Source organism: Amaranthus tricolor, chromosome 9, assembly GCF_026212465.1.
Source record: "Amaranthus tricolor cultivar Red isolate AtriRed21 chromosome 9, ASM2621246v1, whole genome shotgun sequence".
NCBI classification, from domain to species: Eukaryota; Viridiplantae; Streptophyta; class Magnoliopsida; order Caryophyllales; family Amaranthaceae; genus Amaranthus; species Amaranthus tricolor.
This window is the reverse complement of record NC_080055.1, coordinates 8,844,310-8,858,028: the sequence shown is the minus strand read 5'-3', so window position 1 is coordinate 8,858,028 and position 13,719 is coordinate 8,844,310. Positions and strand designations below refer to the sequence as shown.

The 13,719-nt window shown below is 34.9% G+C and overlaps 1 protein-coding gene across 1 annotated transcript in view; it reads right to left on the bottom strand.

Moving 5' to 3' along the window:
- Window positions 1–4,639: 4,639 nt before the first annotated feature.
- Window positions 4,640–13,719, bottom strand: part of LOC130823645 (putative wall-associated receptor kinase-like 16) — a 9,858-nt gene continuing 778 nt past the window's right edge. The window contains exons 1-3 of the mRNA XM_057688355.1: window positions 12,910–13,719; window positions 6,432–6,599; window positions 4,640–5,993 (exon numbers count right to left, since the gene is read on the bottom strand). The exon at window positions 12,910–13,719 is cut by the window's right edge and continues 778 nt beyond it. Coding sequence (XP_057544338.1) covers window positions 4,798–5,993; window positions 6,432–6,599; window positions 12,910–13,719 — 2,174 coding nt within the window. The 3' untranslated portion in view covers window positions 4,640–4,797. The remainder of the gene's footprint in view (window positions 5,994–6,431; window positions 6,600–12,909) is intronic.

Genomic DNA, 13,719 nt, shown 5'->3' with positions numbered 1-13,719 from the left:
CAAAATAGCACAACATCTTTCTAATAACTGCAGATTGCCATAAAGCTAGTTTGTATTATATACTCTTTTCTATTCATAGATAAAGGGATATTTGAGTTTTGTACCCAAATCAAAAAGGGGTGGGGGGACCACTTAAAAGTGGATGAAAAACTCTCTTTTTCCATAAAGAGCATTGATATTTATGTGTTGTGTTGTGTTGTTATAGTAAGGGTAAAGGGGTAAAAAAGAATGACAAAAATAAAAATTGGACATAATCAATAAATTGATCCAATAAAAAAATGTGCTCGAATCAATGAATAGGAGGGAGTACATTATATCTGATCTATGTAGTTTGTATTATACATCGCAATATAACTTAGTTTTATAACTTATATTGTAATATAATTTATTTATTTTATAATAATGTAATTTTACAATTATTATAATATATGATACTTAAATGTTTGTCACCCTCTTTGTATTATTTGGTGATAATTAGGCTGCTTTGATCGATTCACAATCATGAATATGATAGATTGGTGTAATAATAATAATAATAATAATAATAATAATAATAATAATAATAATAATAATAACAATAATAATAATAATAATAATAATAATAATAATTGTTATTATTATTATTATTATTATTATTATTTTTTTTTTTTTATTATAAGGTAATTTCATATCATAGAAAGAAACTTTACAAGAAGTTGATGGGGGAGTCGAGCAATAAGCTGACCTCCCACACCTTTTTTAATACAAAAGGCTAATCTGTAGAAAATGTAGGCCATAGACTTGGTGATACTTGAGTAGCTCATAACAATGGATGCGATCCTTGATAGCAGGTCGAGGGCGTCTTCACCTAGCTCTCCAAAGGTGGAGAAGGCAAAAGGGATGAATTTATAATCGTTCTTCTCGCACTTAGTTGTGTATTTCTTCCTCTTTCTTTTTGCAGCATTGGCTAAAGAAACACCAAGGGCCCATGAGGAGACTCCTGTACCAGCAACGGGTAAACTTCCAGTTACATCCATACACGCATCTTTACCCTAAACCCAATCAAATAGTAGGAGATCCACTGACTTAAGATATTTCCCCGCCTCCGAAGAGAACCCCAACGACGTCTCCTTACGAATAGAGATCCCAGCTTTGCAACAGATATCTACAAGCGTGTCCCGAACCAAATTCTGTCGAAACTTCACACCAACATCACTGGAGCAATGAACTGCATGATCCTCCCATATTTCCATCCTGGCCGTGTTGCAGCTCGGGCATAAACTACCTTCGGTGAACAAGGTAATAGTGAGCCGATAACATAAAACAGATCGACATTGTCGAGGATTCATTTTCTATCCCAGCCCATCGATTGGAATTGTTAGCAGATTATGTTGTGCATGTGATTCCCTGGTAGAACTAAGGATGGTAATTTGTCTTGGTGTAAGCATGTAGCTAGACACAAGGTTGTTCTCAACAACATCAAAATAGGCCCTTGCCAACTTTTTCATCATATGGGGGGCAGCGAATTCATCATTGAGAGAAATTATTATTATTATTATTATTATTATTATTATTATTATTATTATTATTATTATTATTATTATTATTATTGTTATTATTATTATTATTATTATTATTATTATTATTATTATTATCAAATTTTATATAATAATTACACCAATCTATCATAGTCATTGGCATCAATCGATCAAAGCAGCCAAATCTTCACCAATCTATCTAGTGCGGCTTGTGCATTAGTGTCTCATCAGGAGATGACAAGAATTTGCCACATGAGGCTTGGTCATATAGATGAGAAGGGAATGCCGCTATTGTCCAAGAGGGGTCTTTTATCTGGTGTCAAAGTTATCAACCTTGAATTTAGTGAGCATTGTGTGTTTGAAAAGAAATACTAGTCAAAGTTCAGTTGGAGTGCTCACATTACAGATTCAATGATTGATAAGATCCACTCAAATTGCTGGGGTCCATCTAGAGTTGAAGGTGTTGGAGGTTGCCGCTACTTTGTGTCATTTGCTGATAACAAGTCTCGATACACTTGGCTTAGGTTTCTTACTGTTGTTTTTATCTTTTAGATTGCTCGCATATCGATAGCTTGTGGGAAGGAAGGGGCGATTGTTGCGATTATATTTCAACTATTTTGATTTTTTGGTTTATTTGAATAGTTGTTGTAGAGACGGTGTGGTCTATAGTAGAATTATATAATAGTTTGCTTTTGTGGACTAATCTTAGATGTTTGTAGTTTAGGTTATATTTTGGACTGTGGTTTAGCTGTTTTGGACTCAAGATCAGTTATTATAGTTAGGTTTAGATTTTATGACCTCTTTTTAGAGGTTATGGGTTGAGATATGATTCCTTTGTGTTAAGTACACCCCGTGATGACCTAACTTACTTTACTAATAAGTAAACCGGATTGTTATAGTACCCAAGAACAAACAACTGTAATAAGCAATAATTAAGAAAAAAAAGAAGAAGAAATCACCCAAAAACAATAGTTTTTGTCTAGAAGTTGTTACAAATAAACCAAAGCTCAAAACAATGATCTAACTGCCAAAATGCGGTCCTATGTAACCCCAACAAGGTTTTAAAGTTACACAACGATCCAACGGTTAAAACTCGAGGGAACGATTTTTTTCTTGGGGAGGGAATGCTGAAAAACGAGTTACAGTTTTTGTAGAATTTGTTTCTCACTTTCTTACTCTAAAAAATGCATCATTTGATGAAAGGGGCAACATCACATTTACACCCTAAGCTTCCCAAAAAAGATAAAATAATATCCCCACACGGGCTACAAAAATGGACATTTGAATTCACTTTAAATAGCTTTCTCCACATAAGAAGGGACACAAAAAAAGCCCAATAAAATTAACAATCCATTCATATTTACTAAAATTCAACATCAAATTAGGAATTTATTCATTATTTTTAAAATTAATTTACTATTTTTTGAAACAAGATCTGCATTACACATTTTGTTAAGATGAAGCGATGATTAATATTGCATAAAAATTGATTAATGTTTTGAGACATTATCAATGGTACCCATGTACTATAGCAAAATAACAATGGTACCCCAGTGTATTTCAATGATGCCCCCAAGGGGCACTATTAATGATTTTTCCGTTAAATGTCCGTTAAATTTTGAATTTAACCTAACCATGGTTAGTTTCTTCTTCTTCCCTTTTTCCTTTCCTCTTCCTGCTCCCCTTCCATAGTTAGTTGCAGAACCGTTAGTTTTTCTAATTTCTTTTATTAGTAATTTCGCCATCTACCATTTTTGGGGTATTAAGTAATGGTCAGATTTTCTTATGATTCTGACAATCATTTTTGTTCATTTTTTTTGGGTTTTAATTTTAAATCATCTTTGTTTGTTTCTTTTATTTGAGTTGCTTTGGGCTTTTGGGTTTCTTTATTTGTGGATTCTGAAGGTTTTAGTTATGGTTTCTTGAATTGGGATTTTAATTTACTATTTGTTTGATATTTTTTTGATTTGATTTGATATGGATTTCTGATTCAATATGTTTCCATTTTTTAAAATTGCATTATTTCCAGTATTGAGAATATCCGAGATAAGAGCATGTATAATTGATTAGATTTTAATGATAGAGTTATCTCAAGAAAGGTAAGATCTTTTCTTGTGACAAGTTTGATTTTCATTTTAGTTTTGATATTTCTGATTGTCATTCGATTTTCATTGTAGTTTTTCATTTGGTTTTCACTTTATTGCATTTTAATTTTAAATTTTGTTTTGATTTTCATTTTGATTTTCATTTTATTTTTCAATTGAGTTTTCATGTTTACTTAGATTGTCATTGCTTTTCATTGTGATGCATTTAGATTGTCATTCGCTTATCATTGTAGTTATTGATTTGATAATCAATAATCGATTCCAGTTTTTTGTTCAAGGGAAAGGTAGTGACAAAAATTCTGATTCTTGCATTTGTGTTTGTCGCTAGTTTTAGTTTTTTGTTTGATTTCTCAGTCGTTTCTTGCGGGTTTGGTGTCAAAATGCAGTTGTTAATTTGGTTATTGCGGGTTTGGTGTCAAAATACAGTAGGACCAGTAGTACTTCACCCACCAACCAAATTTTGAAAATCAACTAAATGTAGGATCATTGTCGAGCTTGAGATGAAGCAGCCATGGAAGGATAGCAGGAAGAGGAAAGGGAAAAGGGAAGAAGAAGAAACTAACCATGGTTAGGTTAAATTCAAAATTTAACGGACATTTAACGAAAATATCATTAATAGTGTCACAGTTGTAATTAGCATATACTTGGAGGGTACCATTGAAATACACTGGGGTACCATTGTTATTTTGCTATAGTACAGGGTTACCATTGATAATATCCCTTAATGTTTTTAATATGATAATACTGGTGATTGGCTTAAATATCCAATCATTTTAGAATTCCTTTCAACGAACCATATCTCTTTGAAAGCCTTTATATCCAATCATTTTGCATCTTATTTACTTATTTAGGGTGAAGAGACGGTTTTAGAATAAAGTTATAACTAAAGTTGAAGGAAGTAGGTAAGGAGGTCAAAGCCCCTTTTAACATCCAGTCAAGTTTCAACACTAAACACATTATTTAAGAAAGTCATTTTTGCTAACAAAAAAAAAAAAAAGTGTGCATATTACTTTTTTAGCAAAGAGAGGCCACTCATATAAGTTTTACTATATGGTACCAAGAAAAGTAGGATAAAAAAGAAAGTATAAATATTACATAATTTATCAATTCTCAATAAAAATAAGTTTAATCATTGCTTGCAATTGAGATTAGTAGATTGTCGAGTGGTTGAATCACTAACGAGGATGATTCATATCAGATTTTAGACTAACTTCCATTGAATATGATCGAGAGTACTCCATTGTATTACGTGAAGGAATACTATAAAGATCTTTGTCACAAATAAGGATGTTTTCATCTTCATTGTTTTGGTTGGACCAAGGATGCCTATTTTTCTTCTTGAAACCCTCTAATTCAAGCGCAACTTCCTTCATGGTAGGCCTATCTTCACCCCTAATATTAAGGCATTCCTTTATGAGTTTAGCCATTTTAACTAGTTGCTCCTCACTTGCTTCCCTCACCAGTTGAAGATCAAGAATTTCCATTAAGCGATCTTCCTTTAGTGCCATCAAAAAGTATGTTGCTAGATTTCGTTCTTCAATTTTCCTTTCGGAAGACAAAGGTTTTTCTCTAGTGAGAAGCTCTGCAAGAACAACTCCAAAGCTATAAACATCACTTTTCTCTGTTAGCTGGCTTGTACGGAAATACTCCGGATCCAAATAACCCAAAGTTCCTTGGACTAATGTTGTGACATGAATTTGATCAATTGGTACTAACCTTGACGCACCAAAGTCAGACACCTTTGCAGTGTTGCTTTCATTTAATAATATGTTAGCTGATTTAATATCTCGATGGATTATAGGAATTAAAGCAGATGAATGGAGATACATCAGTGCATCAGCTGTTTCAGTTGCAAGCCTTATGCAGTTGGCCCAAGTAAGCCAAGATGTCATGCCCTTATTTTTATGGATATGTTCATAGGGAGTGCCGTTTGAGATGAATTCATATACTAGCAAAGGAACCTCAGTTTCAAGACAACATCCCAACAGTTTCACTACGTTTCTATGATTAATTTGTGTTAAAATATCAACTTCATTTATGAATTGTTCGACTTGAATATGATCTATCACTTTAGATTTCTTAATGGCAACTTCACGACCATCTGGTAATATACCCTTGTACACAGTTCCATAGCCTCCTCTTCCTAAAATACGATCATCTCTATAATTTTTAGTTGAGGCTTTTAGTTCGTTCTCTGAAAATATTTTTGATGATTCCGTACTTCTTCCATACCGAATAAGATGTTGTTTTAGTAATAATCCTCCATTTTGCTCAAAGAATTTCTTTTTCATTTTAATCTGCTTATTTCTTCTAATTGTGCTAAAACATATGCAACTCATTACCAACAACAATAAAAATCCTAAGCTCAAGCCTGCAATATTTTATGAAGATCATCAACACATTTCATTAGATGCGACATATAGATATAGATAATATTAAAATAACCAATGATATTTTATGATATGGGAGCTATCAATAGTAATAAATGACCATAACTTTCTTAATTTTATTTATTTACTTTTTTCTAATGAACATACGCCTAATGAAATATAAGAAATATGTATATTTATTCATTTATTAATGTACGATTAGTCTTTAGGAAAATAAAAAATAAAAAATGAGAAATTTCGACGCATTAAAATCAAAATTTTTGCGTTCGTGTCTAGCTAGACACAACACAATTCTAGGCAAACTAACTTAATTGTAGGGACAAAAATGTCATTCCAACCATAATTAAAGATAACGTTTTATCAATTATATAATATCACAGATATTTTTATCAAACATGAGTTATGTTAAGGTGTATTACCTAAACTTAACATTGTAGCTAACTTGGAAGTATTCCTTACACAACCGGTTCCATGTTTTTGACCATCACCATGATATCCTTTCGGACAAGAGCAGTTGTAGCTACTTGGTGTGTTGGTGCAAATATGAGAGCAATTAGTATTGCTTGCATCTCTACACTCGTCGATATCTGTGCACAAAAAGTTTATATAAATGAAAATAAAATAAAAGCCTCAAAGAGGTTCAACAATGAAAAAAAAAATGAAAATTATGCGAAAATGAACACAAGTGTTTATGAAGTATTTTGGATACCTGCCCCTCAAATGTTGTTTATTATATTGAATCTTGAGAACAATCTCTTAAGATCACAATACTTATTCTATGAAGAAGACTCTCAAGTTTCTTACAAAGAAATAGCCCTTTCAACAATATGTGTTTGTGGTGTATGTTTCTATGAGTGATGAATCCTATTTATAGGCAAGGTATTCATCACTCTTAGAATTCCCTCATAAATTACCATAAACTCACATGTAACACCCTAATTACTATGGTAATAAACATAACAAGAAACATTACGATAAACAACACATTAAACAAGGAATAATGTTCCAACATCAATGCCAAATGTTCACATTTTGACCAAGAAACAAAGTCCTATGTCCATGCTCGAACGAGCCCAACATTGCCTCGAACGAGCCATCAAAATATTAGCCACTCATAGCCCACTGCATAGTTGATCGAACGACCAGCCTTGCTGCTGCCTTCTGATCATTATTTTTCCGGTTCTTTGATCGAGCAACCTTCTTGACATGCCTTGACTCGTTCAAGGCATGGTTTCCTCCCTCCTTTATTGAAGCATTATTTTCTCCACGTTAAGCACCTCGTGTATCGTTTCAAACCTTACACCAACGCAGCTCGACACATCCTTACCATCCTCCTCCAATGTACATGATAACGCATGTTCGATAATATGTTTAAAGTTACATCATTGTCACTAATATTGGTACTTGCATTAACAGGAAATTTGAAAATGTGTCAAACAATTTCAAATAAATTAAAAATTAGCTTTCAAATAAAACACTAGTACACAATAAAATAAATTTAATTATTGGAATAAAACGTGTAATGCACTACATTTATACTATTTTTATGCAATAAAATAAAATTTAATTGATGGAATCAATTGCGTAATGCACTATATTTACTTAAAAATTTGATTCCATATTTCAGATAAATTAACTTTAAAAAATCAACCTTAAATTTATCTTTTAAAGATTTGACCTTTATATTTCATTTTCTTTTGAAGGTCTACCTTTTCTCTCTTCCTTCATTAGAAAATCAAATATAAACAAAGCCACACGTCTTCTTTCATTAAAACTTGATCAATTACTTTACTCAAATTTATAAAATTTTTCCCAAAATTAAATCTAATTTGATTAAATTTACCCTATATGTTGTTAATGGTGACTCAAACTAGCAAGCACCATTGAAGAAGATGAGTATGGGTAAAAGAGGAGGTCCAAGGGGCATGGAGAAGCTGCTGCCTCAGTCCCCTGGGCACGGAGTGCGTTCTGTCTTCATTTCGCGGCTCGCGTAGTTGTACACGGCTCGCAAAATGGCGGTTTCTTTTCACGGGAGGTGTCTTTTGGGACGGTTACTTTGTGTTTATTATGTAATAACTTCCTTTTATTGAGCATTAGTATATACACTCCCATTTTAGGATTAGTATAATGATTCACAAAATTGAGAGAGATCACAAGAGAGCCATTAATTTGTGAGTGTCATTGAGATTCATCTTGTAATTCTTTGCCTTCATAGTAAAATTATTTGATCTTGGTGCTGGTGGATGTAAGTATCACATTGATAGTGAACCACATTAAATCTCTCATGTCAATTACTTATTTTGCATTGAATTTTCTTATTGCTTCATTATTGTTCGACGAACTAGCTTCCGCTGTCGTACAACAATTGGCATCAAGGCCTTAGGTTTAAGTCCTTGGAGAGTTTTTGAGTGGAACAATGGCTGGAGATTCTACAATAAGAATCGAGAAATTTACCGGGAAAAATAGCTTCGGGCTATGGCAAATAAAGATGAAGGCTCTGTTGAAACAACAGCAAATGTGGCGTCCGTTGGCTTCAAAGAGTACTACTGCGGGGTCAGAAGACGGGTTAACTAACGGGCAATTAGCAGTAATGGAGGAAAAGGGTCATTCTACCATTTTTCTAAGTTTGGATGATCATATCATCACGGAGGTCGCTGATCAGGCTACAACGGCGGAACTATGGATGAAATTGGAGTCATTGTATATGACTAAGTCGCTGACGAACAAATTATTGCTGAAGCAGCGGTTGTTCAGCTTTCGAATGCAGTCAGGTACTCTCTTATGGGAACATCTTGAAAAACTTAACTCTATTTTACTAGATTTGCGTAACTTAAATGTTAAAATAGATGATGAGGATGTTGCATTGATTTTACTTGTGTCTCTACCGTTTAGCTATGAGAATTTTATTGAGTCTTTTGTTGTTGGAAAAGACTCACTGACCTTAGAAGAAGTGAAGAGAACACTTCATACTAGGGAACTTCGTTAAAAAGTTATAGGTGATAACGGAGAGAGTGGCAGTGGGTTGTTTGTTAAGTCCGGGAAGTCTAAAAAAAAAGGGATTAACAAGGGCAACAATACCGAGTGGGGTGCTGGAAATGGCAATGAGGGACTTGGTAAGACTGCGGGGAAGACCTGTTTTTACTGCAAGGAACCGGGTCACTTTAGGGCTAATTGTCCGGTGAGGAAGGGCAAGTCCCAAGCTGCTGTAGTTGAGGAAAAATCGAAGGAGAACTATAATTCGGAGGAGGCGTTAGTAAGTTCTGCTAAGTCTGGGGATCTTTCTGATGATTGGGTTCTAGATTCGGGGTATTCGTTCCATATGAGTCAGCGTCGAGATTGGTTTGACACATATGAGTCTTGCAATGGGGGTAAAGTTATTGTAGGTAACAATGCACCTTGTAAGATTACGGGTATTGGGTCCATGAGATTGGGGACTAGTGATGGGCGAAAGATGACATTGACTAGAGTTCGACATTTCCCTGCGTTGGGGAAGAATCTGATTTCATTAGGTACCTTGGATGATTTGGGGTACAATGGAGTTTTTTCGGATGGGGAGTTTTCCATTTACCGAGGTTCGGAGTTGGTACTTAAGGGTATCAAGAGTAACACCCTCTATGTCTTTGAGGGTGTTACACTGTCTAGTTCTGCGGTTTGCGTATCGTCGTCTCACCAGGAGATGACCAAGATTTGGCACATGAGGCTTGGTTGTATAGGGGAGAAGGGGAAGCAGCTATTGTCTAAGAGGGGCCTACTATCCGGAATCAAAGTTGCCAAACTTGAATTTTGTGAGAACTGTGTGTTTGGGAAGAAACACAGGTCAAAGTTCAGCAAGGGTGCTCACGTTACTGATGAAGTGCTCGATTATATCTAATTAGATGGCTTGGGTCCATCTAAGGTTGAAGATATGGGAGGTTTTCGCTATTTTGTGTCATTTGTAGATGACAAATCTCGATACACATGGCTTAGGTTGCTTAAGTCAAAGGATGATGCCTTTAAAGCTTTTAAGCAATGGAAAGCTTTGGTGGAGAATTGACAGGGTAGGAAGATCAAGAAGCTACGAACAGACAATGAGCTAGAGTTTTGCAAAGAAGAGTTTAATCAGTTCTGTGCAGATGAGGGTATTGGTCGGCATCATACCGTTAGGATGACACCACAGCAGAACGGTGTTGTAGAGCGGGTTAATCAGATACTACTTGAGAGAGTTCGATGCATGCTCTCTAATGCAGGGCTTGGGAGGAGGTATTGGAGTGAAGTTGTGATGACAGCTTGTTATATCATCAATAGGGGTCCGCATTTGGGAATTGATTTCGGAATTCCGTTTGAGATTTGGAGTGGTAAGTTCCCTAGTGTCTCTAACTTGAAGATCTTTGGTTGTGTTGCTTATTATCATGTTAGTGAGGGTAAGCTGGATCCACGAGCGAAGAAAGGGTGTTTTGTTGGGTACGGTGATGGTGTGAAGGGGTCTAGAATCTATTCACCTTCGGAGGGTCGTGTCATTCTTATTAGGGATGTCATTTTTGATGAGAGCACCATTTATTCCAAGAAGAGCTCGGGAGTCTTCTAATTTGGGAAAGGAAGGGAAGAACTTGTTGCAGACAGATGGAGTACTTGAGGTACATCAGTCATCCATTGCTGATTTACCTCGAGTGCAATTCATTGATGATGATGTTGAGGCTCCAGTGCCGAGTACTCCTGAACCTGAGGTTATTACATCCTCTCCTAACTCTAGGGAGGAGGTGGAGCAGTATAATCAGGGGTCATCTAGTCAATCTGACACCATTTTTGAGAGACCTAGACGAGTTATCAAGAAGCCTGTTAGGTTGATTGAAGAGATGGAAGGAAGAAATTACTTTGTTGAGAATTTGACAGGTTATGCATTGAGTGTAGCTGATGATGTAGAGTCATATGAACCTGCCATGTATAAACAAGCAATTAGTTGTAGTGAGTCGGCGCAATGGCTTGCTGCAATGGGTGAAGAGATTTAACTCTTTACAAGAACAGAGTGTGGGAACTTGTGAAGGTACCAGAGGGGAGAAAGCTTGTAGGGTGCAAGTGGATTTTTAAGAAGAAAGAAGGATCATCTAAATCTGAGAATGTTCGTTTTAAGGCTAGGCTAGTTGCAAAAGGGTTCAATCAGGTAGAAGGGGTTGACTTCGTGGAAATATTCTCACAAGTGGTTCGACATACTTCTATTCGTGTGCTCTTGTCGATTGTAGCACATTTTGACCTTGAACTGGATTAGTTGGATGTTAAGACGGCTTTCCTTCATGGCGATTTGGAGGAGGAGATTTTGATGAAGCAACCTGAGGGATTCGAGATCCTAGGGAAAGAGCACTATGCATGCAGATTGCTAAAGTCGTTGTATGGACTTAAGCAATCGCCTCGGCAGTGGTACAAGAGGTTTGATTTTTTTATGGTTTCGCATGGTTTTGATAGGAACGCGTATGATTGCTGTGTGTATCATAGTAAGTTGGATGATGGTTCCATGATTTATTTATTGTTATATGTTGATGACATCCTTGTTGCCACAAAGAATAAATCGGATGCTGCTAGACTTAAAGAGTTGCTTAGCTCGGAATTTGACATGAAAGATTTAGGTCCAACTAAGAAGATTTTGGGTATGGAGATCTAAAGGGATCGGGCTAGAGGTAAGCTTTTCTTGACTCTGAAAAGTTACATCGAAAAGATTTCGTCTCGTTTTGGGATGGAGAAGTCGAAGCCTATAAGTACACCAACATCTGTGAGCTGCAAATTGTCTTTCTCTATGTCACCTCAAACTGAGGAGGAGTTAGCGTATATGTCTAAAGTCCCTTATGCCAATGTTGTTGGTTATTTGATGTATGCTATGGTCTGTACTAGGCCGGATATTGCGCACGCTGTTAGTGTTGTGAGTAGGTTCATGGCTCAACCTAGGAGAGAGCATTGGCAGGGGGTGAAAAGGACATGCTTGTTTAATATTTTTTTGTTTTTTTTATGTTATTTCAAAAAATAACAAACAATTATAAAAAGACACGTGATAATATTTTTTAGAATAACTTATTACGATAGATGAAGGAAACTATTAAGGTCTTTTAGTAGAAAATAACATGCAAAGATTGGACAATTATAAGATAAATAAAAGTCAGATTATTTAAAGATAATTACCTACAAGTTGAACCTATAGAATCAAATTTTCAATATTCTTAATGATTACCTACCCAATTAAGCTTTGAAGAATATGTTCCTAGCTAAATTTTTGAAAAAAATAAATTATTTTCTGCTTTTTTTATTTAAATAAGAAAAGAATTAACATAGTTGCAACACATGATAATTGAAGGTTTCAATTTTGTATGTTAGTATTGATATCTACTTAAAGGTATCTGCCAACTTTTTTAATTCAATTAAATTGACTCATAATTTTAATGAAAATTAGATATGTTCTAACTTGAAAATTTTAACTTATTAAATAAAAATGATCTAACATGAAAAAATTGGATTAAACTATACGCATAAAACTCAGTCGTTTTTACTTTTCACCAAAAAATTCAACTTTTTAGTTTCATTTCATTTTGAGTAGGGATCCACTATATTTCTAGTTAATTTTATATTTTGAGTATTTATTTCATTGTTGATGCCTTCAAAGTGGTTTATTGATCACTTAATATAAAAAAGGTTTTATAAAGATAAAATAAATATCTTTTGTGAAAAATTTAGTGATATGAACTTTTTTAAAATTAAGATTAAGATTCACTGGGTCGATCAAAACCGAGCAATTAAGGAGACCCAACCCAATCCGAATATGACATGTCCCAAAGTAGACACAACAAAAATGATCCAACCCAAACTATTTTAACTAAGTCTAAATCTAACCAATGTAATATAACCACTAAAAAAAGATAGGAGGATATACTTACTAACCTGTGCATCCCGGGTTAAGGTAAGGATTACCTTCATAACCTGTAAGACAACTGCAACGATATCCTTGATAACCACTCTCAAAATCGATGCAATTAGTATTACTTTGGCAAGCATAAGAAGACATATTCGCTTTAGCTTGCATACATGTTTTGCCTTGGCCAATAAACCAATCAATAACTATCGGAATTTTTTTTAGTGTTTGGTTGTTAAAGTTACTACTAAGATAAGAAATATCAAAGCTGAACTTATCATCCTCACCTAAGAATGCATAGCCATTAGGGTTTAATGTACTAACATTACCACTATACAATCTATGTACTTCTATTTCATAATATTTTAAGCCCTTAGGGATGGAGGTTTGGCAACAACCAATCCCTGAACATGATCCATTCATCACATCCGAGAGATTGAAGCATCCAACGGTACACCCAGTTGCAAAGTTGGGACCCACAATATAAGCATAATTATCGCAACCAATGACAGTTAATTTGTTGGCTGTGTATGACAATACAATTGGATCATTGGCAACTAGTTTTACCGACCATTCGTTAGAAATGCGCAACTGACCATCAATGGATATATCTAGCACTTCCAGGTTACCACTTCTTATGAAGGGTTTTGGAGGGTCATAGAAAAAATTGTTGCATTCTATGTCGTAAAAGTAATCAAGTGAACATTTTCCATCTAAACCAATGCCAAACGGGTAGGGAACTGTTACGTTCCCACATTTAGTTTGGCAACCAGGTTTAACTATTGAGTTGGCGGGCAGCTCGCAAATAATCAGCTCTATAAAAAAGGTTGAATTCAAAC